We start from the raw sequence: 20,138 nt of genomic DNA, 5'->3' as shown, positions 1-20,138 counted from the left end.
CGCGCACGTGTGTGTGTGTGCGTGCGTGTGCGTGTGTGTATTTGGGGAGGAGAAGGCAAAGTGGTGATATCAGTTAAATAATGTTTCTTGCAAAAATAAATAAAGTACGTGAAGTTCTAAGATGGAAAATCATTGGGTTCTAAATATTTTCGGTTGGGACCAGCAGTAAAGCAAATGATGTTAGCTAAACTAGGGGATGTGTAAGATCTGGCGTGTATTTATGCTTTTGCTTTCAAACTCAATTGTCCTTTCTGCAGTGCTAAGCATCTGAAAGAGCAGTTAAATACCCAAACTAGGATTCTGTGAATCTGAACTCAACCCCATAGTGCAGTTTACAATTTACACGATAGGATCGGGTTTTACCGGAGGCCATAACAGACCAAATAGAGATGAACATAATTTCACTTTTGCAAAGAAGTAGTCCATTTTCTCTATTTTTTGTTTTTAAGTTCATTTAGATGATGAAGCCCTTCCTGTTTTTTTATAGACGGAGAGTCCAGTGCAGTGTTTAAGAGGAGGACCATGGAGTCAGGCAGCCAGTTTTCATGTTCCAGCCCAGCCACGAACTAACCCAGAGAAAATGATCCAGTTAAATGGGCCTTGGTTCCTCAGCTATAAAACTGTGGATAAGAATCTCATAGGAATGTGGGAGGTAATATATGTAAATTAATTTTCCGTTGTTTTAAATGACTCACTTTTAATGTAAATGAGGTCATCTACATAAAGTCCTTAAAGCAGTACCTAGCACATAATAAATGCTTAATAAGTGTTAGCTATTCTTATACTATTTTTACTTACATATATTTGATAACCCTCTTGTGAAATACAAGGGAATGTTGCCTTGTTCAAATACAGTTTGGCAAAAAAACCCCACGATAACAGAGCCTCCTGCTTAAGCTTTGAATGTAACAGGGTAAACAAAGGCTCATTCTGTGACTCATTTCTGTTTTAATTGCCTGCTCTTGCACTGGACCTCAGCCAGGAGTCAGTCATTAGCCAGGCCATGGATACATGCACATCAGACGGTGTGTGCGTATCAACAAGAACACACAGCTCCTGTTGCTTCTGAGGGCTGCAAAGAAAGGACATTAAAAGTGAGTGATTTGAAACAACTGAAATTTAATTAAAAACAAAATTAAAAGTTGTTTCAAGCCCAGCGCTTCAGCCAGCAAGACTCAGAGGAAATTAGTAAGTGCTACTAATAGCTGGATCTAATTCACAAGCCTCTAGGAAGAGAGTCAGAGGAAGGAAGACGGCATACTCTTTAGATGAAACAATTAAAGATCACTTCTGAGAAATAATCACAAACAGTATCCCAGGGCAAAAAGGAACATTATTTGCTGGTGTGTTTCTTTTCCACTTTCTCATTTCCATTACGGGAAAGTGCCCTGAGATTCCCCAAGTAGCATCTTCTATGGCAACGGAGAAGGGTTTTGAAAAACAGACTTAAATGAGGGGGAGATGGGGGCAAATTCTTTAAAAAAAAAGTAATAATAATCGTCATTCACTGCCTGAAATTCCATCTTACCAATTCATTTATCCTTTGAAATTTCAAATACTCAGGTTGCTTAGTCAAATTCTAATCCCTCTCAAATTATGAACCTCAAATAATGATGTGACAAGTAGTAGTTGGGAACTGGGAACTGGGTGTCAGGATGGTCAGAGGAGCTGGTTTGTGGGTGCCATTGTGCATGGAGTCAGAGTGGGCAGTGGGGCTGTGTCTGGGATGGACCTGGGAGGCATGTCCCAAAGAGAGGTCAATCCGCCCCTGGTTCTCAGGGCAGCGTGGAGACAGGCAGAGGAAAAGAAGCAAAAACTATGTCAGGAGGCAGGCAGCCACAGAAGTGAACTGAGGGCCATAAATGAGGGAAGAAGCGATACGTCAGGGGGAGAAGTGACCAGAGCAGGGATGCTGAAACTTTTCATGAATGGTGACAAGCCAGGAATGGGGTGGCCCAGCTTAATTTAAACATACAAAGTTGGGGCAGACAGGAAGTGCCTCTGAACAAAGGAATGCTCATGAGAGCCCTACTTTTCTGAGCATCAGATGGAAAGGCAAAAGAATGCCTATGCCACAGAAGACCCGGTTCCTGCTCACCTATGCAACCCCACCTCACCCCATCCACCCAGCCATGCCCACCCTGTCCCAGCTTCTCTGTCACTGGCTTTGGGTTTGCTGTTCCCTCTACCTGAAGTACCCTTTCTTCCTTCTTCACTTCACATCTCAGTTGAAAAGCCACCTCCCTCAGAGAGGTCTCTCTGACCACCCTATCTGAGATGACATCCCAACTCTCCTCTTTGTTTTAATTATTTTACACCATTTTAATTATTTTCACAGCAGCTCTCACTTATTTCATCGCCTCGACATATTCCATTATTTTGCTAATTTGCTTTGGTGTATGTCTCCTGCTGAGAATGAAAGCATTATGAAGGCAGGGTCTTTATAATGTGTGTGTGTGTGTTGTTGTTGTCTTTTTCCAAGACAGCATCTCTAATGCTCCAGGACACATAAGGAACATGAAATAAATATTTGTTCCACGAGTGAATAGGTTCTGGAAAGATTAAGACATAGTAGGTAAAACACCTGGTACACTGCCTGCCACATCAGGGGCACATTGATGACTTTTAGTTGGTTATTTTTATAATTAACCAATATTATGTTAATCTGGATTCTAATAGTGAGCTCGATCCTGGGAGGGCAGAAGGATGGAAATTCAAAAGGTGACTGGAGGGCTCCAAAGGCCAATTTGCTGTCTCACGTTATATCTGAAATACCCGATATGCCATAAGTGTGTGCTTGTTGTACAGATGGATCTTACTGGGAGCGTGAGGATGGGGAAGGTGTGAGACTGGGAGCTGCTGAGGGCTGACTCAGCAGCTTGATAAGGGAGGGGGAAAAGCTGAGCTCAATTTCCTTTTGCACAAACCAGTCTCATCCTCTCCTCAAACAAATTCTTTGAGGGGGTTGATGAATGTTCAAGCCCAACCCACCCTTAATGTTCAACTCAACCTCTCCCTTCTCTAAGAATCCTTCCTTTGAGATCAACCTCAGTGAGAATTCTCTTCTCCAGCCCCCATTCTATTTCTGATGTAGCTTTGGAAACCACTCAGCTTATGTTTCCTGGGTTTGAGGTTTGTGTTAAAGAGGCCATCCCACTGTCAGATCATGTGATCTAATTCTGGATTTCAAAATAAAACTGCAATACGGATCATCATCAAAATAACATAGTAAATGTCCCAGACTGGCTTTTGAGATTTTTTTTTTTCCCCAGTACATGGGCCTCTCACTGTTGTGGCCTCTCCTGTTGTGGAGCACAGGCTCCGGACGCACAGGCTCAGCGGCCATGGCTCACAGGCCCAGCCGCTCCGCAGCATGTGGGATCTTCCCGGACCGGGGCACGAACCCATGTCCCCTGCATCAGCAGGCGGACTCTCAACCATTGCCCCACCAGGGAAGCCCTGTTTTTATTTTTGTTTTGTTTTGATGTCTTGAACGGGAAATAGATCTAAAACTACAGAGTTCCTTACATTTAGGTCTTTAATCCATTTTGAGTTTATTTTTTGTATGGTGTTAGGAAGTGTTTCGTTCTTTTATATGTATCTGTCCAGTTTTCCCAGCACAACTTATTGAAGAGGCTGCCTTTTCTCCATTGTATATTTTTGCCTACGTTGTCAAAGATAAGGTGACTATATGTGTGTGGGTTTATCTCTGGGCTTTCTATCCTGTTCCATTGATCTGTATTTCTGTTTTTGTGCCAGTACCATACTGTCTTGATTACTGTAGCTTTGTAGTATAGTCTGAAGTCAGGAAGCCTGATTCCTCTAGCTCCATTTTTCTTTCTCAAAATTGCTTTGGCTATTCGGGATCTTTTGTGTTTCCATATAAATTGTAAAAATTTTTGTTCTAGTTCTGAGAAAAATGCCATTGGTAGTTTGATAGGGATTGCACTGAATCTGTAGATTGCTTTGCGTAGTATAGTCATTTTCACAATGTTGATTCTTCCAATCCAAGAATGTGGTATATCTCTCCATCTGTTTGTGTTGTCTTTAATTTCTTTCATCAGTGTCTTATAGTTTTCTGCATACAGGTCTATTGCATCCTTAGGTAGTTTTATTCCTAGGTATTTTACTCTTTTTGTTGCAATGGTAAATGGGATTGTTCCCTTAATTTCTCGTTCTGATTTTTTGTTGTTAGTGTATAGGAATGCAAGAGATTTCTGTGTATTAATTTTGTATCCTGCAACTTTACTAAATTCATTGATTAGCTCTAGTAGTTTTCTGGTGGCATCTTTGGGATTTTCTATGCATAGTATCATGTCATCTGCAAACAGCGACAGTTTTACTTCTTCTTTTCCAGTTTGGATTCCTTTTATTTCTTTTTCTTCTCTGAGTGCCATGACTAGGACTTCCAAAACTATGTTGAATAATAGTGGTGAGAGTGGGCACCCTTGTCTTGTTCCTGATCAAGAGGAAATGCTTTCAGTTTTTCACCACTGAGAATAATGTTTGCTGTGGGTTTGTCATATATATTAATCTCCAAAATATACAAGCAGCTCATGCAACTCAGTATCAAAAAAAAAAAAATACAACCCAATCAAAAAATGGGCAGAACTATATAGACATTTCTCCAAAGAAGACATACAGATGGCCAAGAAACACATAAAAAGATGCTCAACGTCACTAATTATTAGAGAAATGCAAATGAAAACCACAATGAGGTATCACCTCACACCAGACAGAATGGCCACCATCAAAAAATCTACAAACAATAAATGCCAGGGAGGGTGTGGATAAAAGGGAATCCTCTTGCACTGTGGGTGGGAATGTAAATTGATACAGCCACTATGGAGAACAGTATGGAGGTTCCTTAAAAAACTAAAAACAAAACTACCATATGACCCAGCAATCCCACTATTGGGCATATACCCTGAGAAAAACATAATTCAAAAAGATTCATGTACTCCAATGTTCATTGCAGCTCTATAACAATAGCCAGGGCATAGAAGCAACCTAAGTGTCCATCGACAGATGAATGGATAAAGAAGATATGACATATATACATATATAATGGAATATTACTCAGCCATAAAAAGGAATGAAATTGTGTCATTTGTAGTGATATGGATGAACCTAGAGTCTGTCATACATAGTGAAGTAAATGAGGAAGAGAAAAAGAAATATTGTATATTAATGCATATATATGGAATCTAGAAAAATTGTACTGATGAACCTACTTGCAGGGCAGGAAAAGAGACGCAGATGTAGAGAATGGACTTGTGGACACAGGGAGGGAAGGGGAGGTTGGGATGTATTGAGAGAGTAGCACTGACATATATACACTGCCACGTGTAAAATAGATAGCTAGTGGGAAGCTGCTGTATAGCACAGGGAGCTCACCTCGGTGCTCTGTGATGATCTAGAGAGGTGGGATGGGGGTGGGTTGGGAGGGAGGCTCAAGACGGAGGGTATATATACATATAGTTGATTCACTTTGTTCTACAGCAGAAACTAACACGACATTGTAATGCAAGTATACTCCAATAAATTTTTTAAAAACAGAGAAATAAAGAAAAAAAATAAAAATACAGAGGTCCCACTCCTTGTTGGATACTGTGACAAAATTTGGAGGCTATCAAGGTGGAGGAGAGAGACCCTGCCTGAAAGTAGTGTTGCAGGATAACTAGACAGTTACTACAGACCATCATCAAGGTTGTGGTGAAGATGAAACAGGGAGCTTTGGAGGCACAGAGCTGGGGCCCTTGTCTCCCCTGCAAAGTCAAGGTGGTCACATCTTAGCTGAACATTTAAGCACTAGGAAGCAGCAGCTAGGTGGAGTGAAGGGAAAAGAGGATTTACATGACAGGAAAGGAATGGCTGTAGAGGGAAAAAAAAGAGAACCTGGGCCTTCAGGAAACAGCCATTTCATTTGGCTGGAGTGCTAACGAGACAGGAAACGAGCAAAGATGAGGCTGAAAGTATTTTTTGGCTCTCACATTCTACAATTTAGAAAATTGCCAAGCTGGCTGCTTTGCCATGTGCCACATGGCCACTGTGTGCCCTCACCCCTGCACCTACGTTCTCTCTTGAGGCAGAAGCTGCCATTGTTAATTGTTTCCATATTTCAAATGTGACACCAGCTCCAATCACTGGGCCCCTGGGCCTCCCTTCCAGCCTCTGCTTCCATGGCAGCCTGTATGCCCAGCACGTTAATGCTGCATTGGAGTCTCTTCAGGAAATGGCCACCCCCGGAGCCTTCACACTCTCCGGTCACGTCAGCACCTGTGTGAGGGCCAGGACTGATCACTCTCTCCATTCTCCATCCTGGCCCGAAGACTGTGGTGAGACTTCACCTGAAATATTACTCAAATGATTCAAACCTTCAAGAGCGCAGCCTTAAGAGATCTGGCAAATTAATTTTGCTCACAGAGCACAGTGACATCTCTTACTAATAATTTCCAACCAGGTAGGATTTGTAAAGGTCCTAAGACCGTGTGTTCTTCAAAGTTCCTTGTATTTTTCTTTCCTTCTTTTCTACAAACATAACCAAGAGGTGCGCACCTGATTCTTGATCTCACATAGGAAAGTTGGTGCGTGAGCAGAATAGTAATAATAGCTAGCTTTTGGGTGTGTTTACCACGGCCAGGCTCTTGCATTTAACAACCACTTAATCCCCGGGGTCCCGGTCTGATTCCCGGTGCATTAGCATCCCTGTTTTTCCGAAGACGAAGTAGCATCATAGGGAAGGTGGAGTTAGGACTTGAACCCATGCACTCTGCCGTTGGTGTTCCTGCACTTCACAGCTTGGCACATACTTCTATTTTGATGTCTGCGGTCACCCGCCTCTAAGGGATCCCAGGTGGCAGATGTCAAGTAGTCTTTGACTCCTTTCCCTCTTTGGCTTCTCCTTGCAATGAGCTGCTAAGTTTCCTCGCTCTCGTTCCATAGGACTCCCTTATCTTCACTCTCACTTCTAATGCCCTTGTTCAGGCATTACCATATAGACTAAATGTAACAGCCCCCTAATAAATTGCTTGCCTTCTGTCTTGGGCCCTCAGACTCACCTTCTACCCTGTGGTCAGTCTGTCCACAGATCTGTATTGAACCCTGACTGTGTACTGGAGACTCCACAAGAACAAGGCAGCTACAGTCTTAGCTCTTAGGGGTTTAAAGCAGCATTATCAGGGGTATTGTTTCCCAGGTCTCAACGATGTGCCGAGTCCTTGTCAAGTGCTTCATGTACAATCATTTGATTGCCCTTTGAGGTGGTTTACTGTCATCATCCCCCTTTCAAAGATGAGTAAACAAGGGCTTAGAAATTAAATAACTAGCTCAATGCTTCATGACTAGGAAATATCAGAGCCAGGTACTGAACTCAGGGAGTGTGCATCTACAGCTCAGACTCTTAACCAAATTAGACATCAAATAAGCAAGTGTGAATGTGCTGAGTGCAAAAAAGAAAAGTTCAGGATCATTTACGAGGGAGACTAACTTAGACTAGGAGAGAGTGATGAAGATGATAATGTCAATAAAAACAAGTATTACCCAGTGTTTAGTGCTTGCCACACATTCTACTAAATACTAGAGAGATATTATCTCATTTAAATTTCCTAAGAGGGAGCTATTATTATTATGTCCACTCCACAGATTAAGAAACACACCGGAGGGTTAAGTAACATTTGTAATATCAAATAACTATTAGTAAGTCATGGAACCAGCAGTTGAGCCCAGATACATCGGACTCTACAGCCCGAACTCTGAACTGCCATACTGCATTGTCTTTTAAGCAACTACCTTACTTATACTCCCTTGCTTAACACCCTTTCGCGGGGGCTTCCCTGGTGGCGCAGTGGTTGAGAGTCTGCCTGTTAATGCAGGGGACACGGGTTCGAGCCCTGGTCTGGGAGGATCCCACATGCTGCGGAGCAACTGGGCCCATGAGCCACAACTATTGAGCCTGCGTGTCTGGAGCCTATGCTCCACAACAAGAGAGGCCGCGATAGTGAGAGGCCCATGCACCGCGATGAAAAGTGGTCCCCGCTCGCCACAACTAGAGAAAGCCCTCGCACAGAAACGAAGACACAACACAGCAAAAATAAATAAATTAATTAACAAACTCCTACCCCCAACATCTTCTTTAAAAAAAACAACAACCCTTTAGCGGCTTTGTGACCCCCGACCACCTCCACGGTAAAAGCCCAGCACAGAGACCCTTGCTCTTCTCATCTGCGCCTCCTTTTAGTCCCGTTCAAGCCCCACAGAGCCGCAGATGCTCTGGATGCTGTCTGCTCCTGCCGCACCTTTGCTCTTACTGTCCCTTCTGCCTGGAAGGTCATCCTTCTTGTCTTCACTCTCTCTCATCATCTCCAACAAAGCAGAGAGTCTCACTTCCAATCCCTGTCCATCCAGCTTCCTCCGATGGGACAAATCCAAGGCAAATTAAAGCCTCTAGCTCCTTGAAGCTTTACCCAGATCTGGCCAGTGGAAAATACCAGGCTTCCCTGGCGATCTTGCTGACTCTTTTTTTGTTTTTTAATTTTATTTATTTTTTTATACAGCGGGTTCTTATTAGTCATCCATTTTATACACATCAGTGTATACATGTCAATCCCAATCGCCCAATTCATCCCACCGCCACCACCCAGCCCCCGCGGCTTTCCCCCCTTGGTGTCCATACGTTTGTTCTCTACAACTGTGTCTCTATTTCTGCCTTTGCTGACTCTTAACTATATGCCCCTCCTGGTCCAGATTATGATCTGCCTTCTAGTGTTGTCTTTTGCTTTATAGGTATCCAATCACTTTAAATAACAAGTGCAATCCCTTTGAGGGCATGCTTAGCATTTACTGAGCACCTGTTACAGGCTATTTTCATACTGCTTTCTATTTCAACCTCATCAACGCCCTGTGAAGTAGAGGCGAAGAGCTGTACTTTTATAGATGATGAAATTGATGGTTCAGAGAAGTGAGGTGACTCATCCAAGATCCATAGTTAGTAAGTGGAGGAGTGCAGATTCGTACTGGAGGTTTTCTGCTCCTAAATCTCCTGTTCTTTCCCCTACCTCACACTCCCTTAGTGCAGATAAGTATCTGAGTGAGTTCTAGAGTATGAGTCCTGGCACTGAGCAGACACTCAGCAGTGTCAGCTGACGGTCTTGATGGATGGATTCATTGATAAAGTCCAAATGAGAATCAGGGTGAAAGCAGCGGAGGGAAGACATGGAAAGTTCAGGGGTGGTCCGGGCTCTGGGAATAATTCCAAGTAAGGGTGAGATGCCCAGGGACTTTAGCAGAGCTCCAGGAAGTTGCCAACAGCAGCCAAAAAAAACAAAAAAACAAAATAAAACAAAACAAAAAAACAAGGATGTGCAGCTGCAGATATATTTGGGTTGGATAACTCGGAGGCGTGGCTAGGGAGGAAAGCCAAACAGCAAGGCTCCGCTGGGCACCACAGGCCGGGAGTGGGGAGGGGGAAGGGGGGAGGAATGAGCAGGGGGAGGTAGAGAAGCAGGAGGGATACACAGGTTTTAATTATTCCTCCCATCTCATCACTTCCTTCTGAATATGATGCATCCTCCCCCTCCCGTGCTCTTGCTGGCATCCGAGATGTTCAAGGTCCCTCAGCAGCTGAAGCTGCTGCAGTTAAAGACTGAGAGGCATCTTTCCCACCACGGCCCAGCTCCCCACCACTTTCTGTTTCATCCCAGCAGCCCTGGGAGCCTGCGGTCCCTGCACAAGCTTGGCTGTGATCCTTCTAAGCATTCTTCAAATGGCAACTTGTGGGCTGTGAAAGGTTTGCTCAGCTGCCTCTGCTCCCAAGATCCTCGCTCAGGGGCTGCCTAGCCACAGACTGTCCCAGACAAGAGTCAGAAAGCAGAGGACTGAGGATGCTAATGGAATGACTGCATAAATACTCTGGAGGTCACATACCTAATGGGATGAGTAAAGAGGGACTCTGAGCCCCAGTATTTCTCATTCTACTGTTAGAATGTTAGGCCAGGGAGGAATTTTAAGACCATCTTGTTCCCTTTCCCACATTTTCCAATGAAAAAATCTGGAAAAAGCCTGGAGAAATAGAGATTTGCCCAAAGTCAAGGTGAATTTGTGGCAGAGGTAGAACCTGATCTTGTCATTGAATAATTCTCTGTCTACTACATCCTGTGGCCACTAAATTGAAATGATTCTGCTCAACCTGTTCCTGCCTGTGTGACATTGAGGTGGTCCAATAAACTCCCTCAGCTTTAGTTTCCCTTAAATTTAAAATGGGGAAAATGCCTGGATCTACCACATGTGGTAATAGAATTAAATGAGGCAATGCTTTGCAAAGCACTCAGCACGGGGCCTGGCACGTAGCAATATTCTGTAAATGTTACCAATTCACAGTGTTGTTATTATCAGAGTTACCAGGAGGCTTGAGCAGCAGGGTCTATAGGGATGCAGTGAAAAGTGTCCATGATCGCTCTGGAAAGTCTCTGTCATCCTCACCCACCTCCAGGGAAGCACCGGTGGCTCTAAGACCCAACTCAGGTAGCACCTCCTGAAGACATCCTCTCCTTAGCACCACAAACCATCTCCAGCTTGGGGTACTTGGCTGTTCCTCCCCTATTTTCCCATAGCACACACTGCACAGCCCGTTAAGACTCTTACCACACGTGTTTCCTATTTCATCTGCTTGGTAGTGTCTTACTACCACCAAACTGGGGGAGGCCAGAGATACTGTTTCTTCCATATCTGCATCCCTGAGCATCAAAGCATGCCACAGAGAAGGCGATGTGCTATATTTGCTGACCATAGGAAGGAGGGAGGAAGGAAGGGAAGTAACAGGCACTAGATATGAATCAAGAAGTGGTGATATTATTCATGAATTTTTAACTATTTAATTTCTTCCTTGGGGCCAAGCTAAGCCTCTCTAAAATTGTACCTTCTTCTTACCTGGCCATACCCGATAAGACCTCTTCTCAACGTCTTTGTCTTCAAAAATAATAAAACACTGAACAAACAGAAAGGGAAAAGCACAACGTTCTTATCATCAGAGCTATTCTCACAGCTGGCCAAGTGCATGCACACTCATCAGCCCCACTCACACTCAGCTGAGGCAAGGAGTATCAACACTGCTTTTGGAAAGAAAAGTGAGAAGCGGGGGGTGAATTAATATTGCCAAGGTCAGAAAACTAGAAATCAGAAGAAGCGGGAGTAGAACTCACACCCGCTGCGTCACAGATCAGTGCGCCTGACCTCTGTACCACGTGCCCTTCTCTATCCCAGCCCTGCACCACTGCCTCAACCCCACACCACTCTGCAAACACCAAGCCAACCATGATGGCATATCTAACTCCATAGTCCTGAGCTCCATCCCACCAAAGCTCCCACCTGCCATTCTCTCCTCCTAGTCAAAAAGTCAAAGTGGGCTTCTGCTCACAACAGCAGAATTATTAACGAGAATAAATGAAATTCCCCTACCCCCCTGCAGCCATCCTCTGCCTCCAGTTCCTACTAATATATTTTTGGACTTGATCTGCTATCAAAACACAGAAATTAGTCTCCAAATTTGGATGTCAAACTCAGTTATACCTTTTGTTAAGAAGGGAAATTAGTAACAATGCAACCTGGTAGGAAGCCAGGTGAACACCATAGCACAAAGTGCCGTTAAACATCGCAACTGAAATGGCTGCTGTGACATCCTGAAAAGCCTGAACGTGTTCAGCTACTTAGAATGGTTTTCCGGGGTTTGTTCTCCCCTCAAGCCCCCTGTCACTTTTAACCTGGGGATCAGTTACTCTTTAAGGAAGCTTGAAGCATTTTTTCCTTCCATGGTTTTCTGGACTTAGACTTTTCTAATGAAGAGATTTGAGGGGGAAAAAAACCCAACAGAATCCACTCTAGGGGCTCTCCACAGCTCCCAGCACCAGCTCCAGGCCATTGCTTAGCAAGCTGTCCATTAAGTACAAGAAGAGGGAGAAGGGAACATGTTTTCACAGTTTATAATTATATTACCACTTTCATTACAGATCTCATTTTAATTCTGACTGAAACCTAGGCTTGCCTTCTCCTGCACTCTCTCACGTATAGTTATTACATCTGGGTTGGAGTTCAACCTATTCTTCCTGATTTCAGCACATTAATATGGTTTATTGGTATTTCACTGCCACTCCCCCCTGGGTGTACTGAATCTCAGCTCAATTTATATTTTCCCCTCTTCCTGGGCTCTGTGATAAGGCTTGTTTCATTTTGGTGTTGGAGGTGGAGAGATGTGAGTTTGATTGGAGTTTCTTATCTTTGGGGATGGGAACAAAAACCTTGGGAAGTGAAGTCAGTCATAAGAAGAGGAGGCAGCCTCAGATTTCTTGCACCGTCATCCCCCAGAATGTATCTTCTTAGGGCATCTGCATCCACCTGCCTGCCCTTTGTCCCTTCACTCATTTCACAGTCATAATTTATTATATGTCTACTGAGTCAGAACCTTCGTTAGGCTTCACAGTAGTTCAGGGCATGAATAAACTGTGGCTTTGCTCTTGAGGAAATTACAGACTAGCTATTAAAATCATTTTATTTATTTATTTATTTTCATTCAACCAAAGCTTTGGGGGCACTCTGTTTTAGGTGCTGTCCCAAGTGCTGAATATAATGTTCAAAACAAACAAATATTATGTCTATCCTTAAGGAGCTCGCAACCTAGTGGGAGAGCTCAACATTAACTAGATAAGACTATAATTACAAATAGAAATGAGTGCGATCAAGGAATAGAGCAGGGCTCAAGGAGAAAGAATAGTTATGGGCCCAACAGAGACTGGGAAATGAAAGGGGAGGTCAACCACTGTACGGTGAATGGAATTTGTACCGAAGAAACTGAGGAAGTGGGGAGAAATTTTCCGAGAGTAAGAAGGACATGTGCAGAGGCCCTGAGGCAGGAGACAGCCAAGGATATTTAAGAAAACAATGTAGAGAAACTGGTATAAGGTGAGGTTAGAGAGGCAGGCAGGGGCCTGATCTTGCTGGGACTTAAAGGCCATGTTAAAGAGTTCAATCTTTATAACAAGTACAATAAGAAGTATTTGAGGGCTTCCCTGGTGGCGCAGTGGTTGAGAGTCCGCCTGCCGAGGCAGGGGATATGGGTTCGTGCCCTGGTCCGGGAAGATCCCACATGCTGCGGAGCAGCTGGGCCTGTGAGCCATGGCCGCTGAGCCTGCGCGTCCGGAGCCTGTGCTCCGCAACAGGAGAGGCCACAACAGTGAGAGGCCCGCGTACCCCCCCAAAAAAAAAGAAGTATTTGAACAGATTTATGGGAGGATGCAACATGTTGAGATTTTTCATTTTAAAAGATTGTTCTGTTTGCAATGTCAAGAAAAGACTGGAGAGGCGCTTGATTTAATGCAGGAGGCCAGTTCTTCGGACTATGTCAGTTGTTCCAGTGACACATACCTAACAATAACAGTGATGGAAATTAGATTGTGGGGTTATTAGAAAGATACAAATACAATTCTACATAATTTTCAAGGAAGGAGAGATTATTTCTGATGGGCGTTTCCTTTGAAGAAGTTCTGGGGGTTTTGTTGAAGAAGGTTTTCTGGAGAAAGGAGAAAATTAAGTTAGGTCTTAGACATGGGTAGGATTGCGATACATAGAAATGAGGTAATACAAAGCCAGGCAGTCTATCTGTCTAAATAGTATTAAGTGCGTGCAAAGGAGTTAAGAATGGAAAAGGGAGAGGTCATACTGTAGAGCACTTCTATACCCGAACAGGTTCCATGGTGCTCAGAAGTCTGAAATAAAAACTGAACATTTTAAAACAAAGCTCCGGATGATTCCAGAGAGCAAGATATCCAAGGAACTACTCTTTTTAGGCAAGTAGCCTGGTGATTTGTGACTAAGCAGTCACCTTCAGTGTGGTGTCACTTCCACTTCTAAGAATTGAAAATACTCCTCCCGTGTATTCAAATCACTGCAAACTTGCTCTGAAGTCACTTATGAACCTCATTCCTTATTAACAGCACAGCCACACACTGGCTCACTCTCTTGGGTTGAAAGGCATAAAGTAGGGGTGCAAGCAAATAACTGTAGAACAAGATTCATCGTATATCATTTTGTGTTCAAAAGCAGCTACACACGTGGCATATTAATGAACCAGGCCATCCTAATGATGAACATTTCCACTTGAGGATTTCATAGGCTGGTAAGGAATCCATAATCCCCAATTCCTCAGTCCCAGGGAATAGAGAAGACTTGAATACACCTTAGTCCAACCCAAAAGTCAAGGCTAACACAGTAACTTGACCTTAACAAACAGATATTTTGGCATAGATGTTTATGCAATGAGCATATCAACATAAAGAACACCGTCTGTGCTTGGGTAGCAGGGTGTATTTAGTCAAGAGACATCACTGGCCATAACCCATTCCTGGGTCTCACTCCATTTCTGAGCCTAGGCAAAGAAAGGGTGATACTCACGGATGAGGAAGTAAAGAATAAACAAACATACTCTAAAGGTCCTAAAAATTTAAGTGTTTTAAAAATGTATAGTCTGATAAAATGGCTCTGATGCAAAATATTTTGTACCCTAGCCAAACACATTCCTTCACTTTTCTTCTATGTCTTCATAGAAATAAATGTGGTCATCTATTTTCAGGAAATTCCCTATGATGGGGAACTCATTACCTTGCAAGGACTCCCTTCCAATATTGAAAAAGTATTATCACAACTACTAACATGTATATGATTTATTGAGCCATTACTAGGTCTCAGGTACTGAGCTGAAAGCCTTATGAGCATTATTTCATTTATTCTTCACAACAGCTCTAGGAGATACGTACTGCTATAACCCCCCCACTTTATACATGAGACTAAAGCTTAGAAAGGGAAGACATTTTCAGATTAAGACTCAATCTTCTCCCATCTCTGACCACCCTCCTCACCCATATGGCTCTAATTTTGCTTCCTGGGGACTTCCAGAACAAGCCTGCTCCCTTTTCAAGACAAATGATAATTATCATCGTCAATTTTGTGGAAGCATGGGACATGGAAAAAACTTGGATGAGAGGTTCAGGTAGTCTTGGGTTTTCATACCTTGCTTCACTTCTGTGTGTTAATCTGGCCAAATCACTTAACATCTCCAAAAACTACCTTCCATTTATGCAAAAAGAGGATGCTAAATCCTGCCTCAGAGTTCTGATATGAGCATTATATTAGTAACTCCATGTAAAGTGTTTTGAACACTGCCATATTCATAACAGATATGCTCAATAATTCTAAGCTCCCTTTTTGTCTAGTTCCTTCAACTCTTCTTATAGAATGATCTTCCTCCACCCTTTCCTTATGGGGTTTTTAGGTATTGACAATGTTTTTCCAATCCCTTGGCTGCAGTTCCTTTATTTTGGATGCCTTCCAATATATCACTGACCTCCTGTGCTTCTTAAAGCACAACTACCAGAACAAAATGGAACAGAGAACTCTAGGTATAGTGTTATCTATCTACACTGGAGTGGAACCATTTCATCTAGACAGCTTATTCCTTTAAATGTTGTCTCTTCTACTGGCTTACTATAGGGCCAGGATATTTGGTGAATATGTCCTGACATATTATACAATGGGAGCCTCGAGGGATGAAGAAACTAACATCTCCATTCCTATGAGCTTTTAATGTTAACCAATAACCATTCATCAATAATGCCACCTGCAGGGCAATTTGGGTGAAACCCAAATCCATGTGATGAGAGCTGCCTTGTTATAAAACTCATATTGGACCATTCACATGGTATTCAGTGCTATAGGCAATCACTGGAATTGCCATAAGGCAGCTCCATTAATACAGCATTGATCAAGTGTAAGATGGAAGAAACCAAAGCCCCTATCAGGGCTCCAAGAGATCGCAAGGAGTTGTTAATCTGTTAGATGAAAGGAAAGTAACACGTAAAGAGATACTGATGCAGCTCTCAAACTTCTGTTAAGGGATCACCTCAAGTTCTTATTGAGAATATTAATACTTGGGCTCTACTCCTAGAAAGTGGGTCCCCATTTTCTGTTGGGAGAATGGAATGAGCAATGCACAGAGATTATCCACCCACAAGAGGCACTGGGATTGTGCTGTGGAAGGTCTGCTTGCCTAGAACTATTAGACAGCTGTCCACCTGACTTCAGGTGTTGGTTGCTTTCTGGATTCCTGAAGATCCCCCTAAATTGTGTCTCTAATCTTGTATATTCCATGGTTATTTCCAAGTTTTTTGACTTCTGTGCATCCTCTGCCTTAGTTTTCCTTCACTCGGTCTCCCCTTTCTGCTTAGACATCTGGTAGAAGAATCCCACAGAACTTTTCGTAATTCTGCTTTAATTTAGGCCCTGTTCATTCATTCAACACATACTTATTGAGCATCCATCACAGGTCATGCGGTGTGTTTGTCACCAGGGATATTCTTGCCTCACAGACATTCCAGTCTAGAGGCAGAAGCAGACAAGTCTACATGTAGCTATAAAGCTTTAAGTTTATGACAGAGATCAGAATACGAATTACCGGGAAAGGGCACCTTTTAATTTACCACATTTTTGTCTATCCTTTGAAGCCACCACAGTAGTTTTACAGTTTTCTTGGGTAATCCTATTTCCCACCTACTTGCTATCTAAAAATCTGATAAACACGGAATTGTAGGCTTCACAATAATCCTATGAGATAGGTATTATTATCATCCCCATTTTATAGATGCCGAGATTGAGACTCAGAGAGGTAAATAATTCACTTGGCTACAGAAGTGGCAGGTAATAGGGCAAGTATTTGAATTTTGTTTGTATTGTTCTATAGTCTCTGATCTCAGCCATTAATCATGACCTTGACCAAGTTACTTAGCCTCTTAGGAGCTCCATTTCTACATGCGTGAAAATAAATGTTCAAAATGTGGATGTCTCTAAGACCTAACATTCTACAATTAATGAATAGTGACTGGTGGTGATAAAAAGTAAGTGCACATGCCTCCAAAAATGGTCAAACTTTGCCCTATTGGTTTTCATCACTCTTACTCTCCCATCCCATGTTCCAGCCACACCCAGGTCCTGGCGATTTTTCCAGTCCCAAGCTCCATGAGCCTACGTGCCTAGCTGCTGCAGTAAATTTTGTCCCTTTACTTCTGCTAGGCTTCTGCCATTTCATATTCCCATATTTTCCTGTCTTATGTGCACATACGATTTGATAGGGATGAACCAAAAGTCTTCTGCTTTGGTCAAAAAATCAACTGAGTGCATATAAGATGAGAAATACTAAACTTACTTGCAGTTCAATTGAAAAATGGAAATAAAAATTAAAATATAAAGTTAGCTAGTGATTATAACAGAAGAGAAATAGACTCACAGATATAGAGAACAAACTTGTGCTTACCAGAGGGCAAAGGGAAGGTGGGAGGGGCAAGACTGGGGTAGGGGATTAAGAGGTACAAACTACTACATATAAAATAAATACGCTACAAGGATATATAGTATGACACAGGAAATATAGCCAGTATTTTACAATAACTATAAATGGAATATAGTCTTTAAAAATTGTGCAAAATATGTTGTATACCTGAAACTTATATAATATGGCACATCAACTATACCTCAATAAAAATATAATTGAAAAAAAATTTAAAGTAGGGGCTAGTTCACTATGGTGAAGTAGGAGTAAACACAGGATGCTTTAGTATAAGTCTAGGAGAGAAAGGTGAAAGTTCCACTCTGCACAGAACATACTGAAGGGATTGGTGCTAAGTTGTGAACACTGTAACTTAAAAAATTAGAGATAAAATCAAGTTGCATTAAAATATGGCTGACATATATAAAGGATCTCAAAAACACCTGATACATATCCAATGGGAAAAAGATTTTAAAAAATAATAATGGTACTAATATGGTGCTAGAAGGGTGGTTATCCCTGGGATGGGATTCACTGGGAGGGGGCGTAAGGAAGCTGAAGGTGTTGGAAATGTTTTATGTTTGATCTGGGTGAACTCATGTAAAAATTCATTAAGCTGCATACTTAATATTTCTTCTTTATTATATTTACGATAACTTTCAATACATTTAATAATACTAATAAGGACTTACTGTATAACACAGGGAATTCTACTCAATATTCTGTAATAACCTATATGTGAAAAGAATCTGAAAAAAGAATGAGAATGTGCGTATATATATATAATGTATATATGTATTCACTTTGTTGTACACCTGAAACTAACACAGCTTTGTAAATCAACTGTACTCCAATAAAAACTAATAATAAAAAAGAAGATGTGGTACATATATACAATGGAATACTACCCAGCCATAAAAAAGAAGGAAATAATGCCATTTAAAGCAACATGGATGAAACTAGAGATGATCACACTAAATGAAGTCAGAAAGAGAAAGACAAACATCATATGTTATCACTTATATGTGGAATCTGAAATATGGCACAAATGAACCTATCTACAAAACATAAACAGACTCATGGACATAGAGAACAGACCGGTGGTTGCCAAGGGGGAGGGGGGAGGAGGGGAGGGATGGAATGGGAGGTTGGGGTTAGCAGTTGTAAGCTATTATACATAGAATGGATAAACAACCAGGTCCTACCGTATATCACAGGAAACTATATTCAATATCCTAAGATAAACCGTAATGGAAAAGAATACAAAAATGTATATATATGTATAACCAAATCACTTTGCTGCACAGCAGAAATTAACACAACATTGTAAATCAACTACACGTCAATAATAAAAAAAAAATTCTTCCCCAAAATGGATACATTTCTGTCATTTGTAATGTATGTAAAGGAAAAGTTATAATATATGTAAATTGTAAAAATAAATAAATAAATAATAATGCCAAGCATTTGGGGAAACACATCACATTCTGCTGGAGTATATAAACTGGAACAATTTTCTGGAGGGCACTTTAGCAACAGATATCAAGCACCTTAATCAGCTTCTTGGACCATGCTTGGACCATAGCAACTACAGTGTCTCATTAATTCAAACTAATTGGGTGAGGAGTAAATGGTAGGATATAACATGCTTGTAAAGGACATTTACAGCGAATGAGATATGAGTACAATCCAGGACACTTAGGAAGTTCCAACAAAGCTCATACAGTCTTCTTTGCCGTATCTTTTAAATAGGAAAGACTATTTTGGGGGGCGGGGAGGTATTTTTAGTTAGGCATAGGATGTACACGCATGATAAGAAAACAGTAGGTTCTCTGAAGTAGCTCAATCTTTCTGCACGCACATTGGAATTCTTTCTTTATTAACAAACCTTACCCTTGCCCATGGAATAAAAGCAGTCTTTAGTTCCATTCAAATAATCCAGGATTTTCAGAGATAAGGACCTCTTAAGGTCTTTGGATGCTCTCTCTCTTTTTTAGTAATATAATTCTGAGGTTGGGCCACGCATGGGGAACATTGGAGCACACAGGGGTGCAAGGTGCCGAGGAGATGTGGGGCATCTCCGACGCTCAGCTCTTACCGTCTGCAATGAAGTGCTCGGGCACATGCAGAGTCACCTTCACAGTGAGTGGACAGGACATCTGACTGCCACACACCATGGCCAGGATGCAGGAGCTCACAGCGATCAGCATCAGGGCCGTCTTGTTCACTGGGCTTTTCAGCAAACCTAGTAACATAAACACACACAAAGATACATAAGTCCATGAGGTGAGGAAACAGGAATAGCATGGAATTTGGGAATTCTGTTGTTTTCCAAATGAGAAGCTGGAAAAAGAAACCACATTTTCCAACCTCTGTGCTTGTAGCGACAGCTCAGTGGTCCCCTGTTGGGTCTTTGTTTAACTCTCTGCAAAATGGGCTTATTTATCCCTTTTGGTATAGACGAAAAGAAAAAAACTTCCTCAAAATTGTGGCAATTCTTACTCTTCCCCTCTCAATTAGGTTGGTCATGTTCGATAATATTTAGATGATACTAAACTTTCTACCCACGCTAGAAGCAACCGAGAAGATACTGTGTTGTTGAATTCATAGGGCCTAGGGAAAGGAGCATGGGCTTTGGAGTTTGACCATCTGGGTTCAAATTTGGCCTTCAGCCCTCATTGGCTGTGTGACCTGTTTCAATTTCTGAACCTCGGTTTTCTTATGTGCACGATGAGGATAATAACAGACAGCTCACAGGTGGTTGTGATGATCATGT

General features: G+C 42.1%; 1 protein-coding gene across 2 annotated transcripts in view; it reads right to left on the bottom strand.

Moving 5' to 3' along the window:
• ASTN2 (astrotactin 2) overlaps positions 1–20,138 on the bottom strand; it is a 912,541-nt gene that overhangs the window by 515,424 nt on the left and 376,979 nt on the right. For both annotated transcript variants that reach the window (XM_060013324.1, XM_060013323.1), the window contains exon 6: positions 19,461–19,607. In XM_060013324.1, coding sequence (XP_059869307.1) covers positions 19,461–19,607 — 147 coding nt within the window. The remainder of the gene's footprint in view (positions 1–19,460; positions 19,608–20,138) is intronic.

Source organism: Delphinus delphis, chromosome 6 (assembly GCF_949987515.2).
Source record: "Delphinus delphis chromosome 6, mDelDel1.2, whole genome shotgun sequence".
Classification (NCBI taxonomy): domain Eukaryota; kingdom Metazoa; phylum Chordata; class Mammalia; order Artiodactyla; family Delphinidae; genus Delphinus; species Delphinus delphis.
This window is presented reverse-complemented; position numbering and strand designations above follow the sequence as displayed.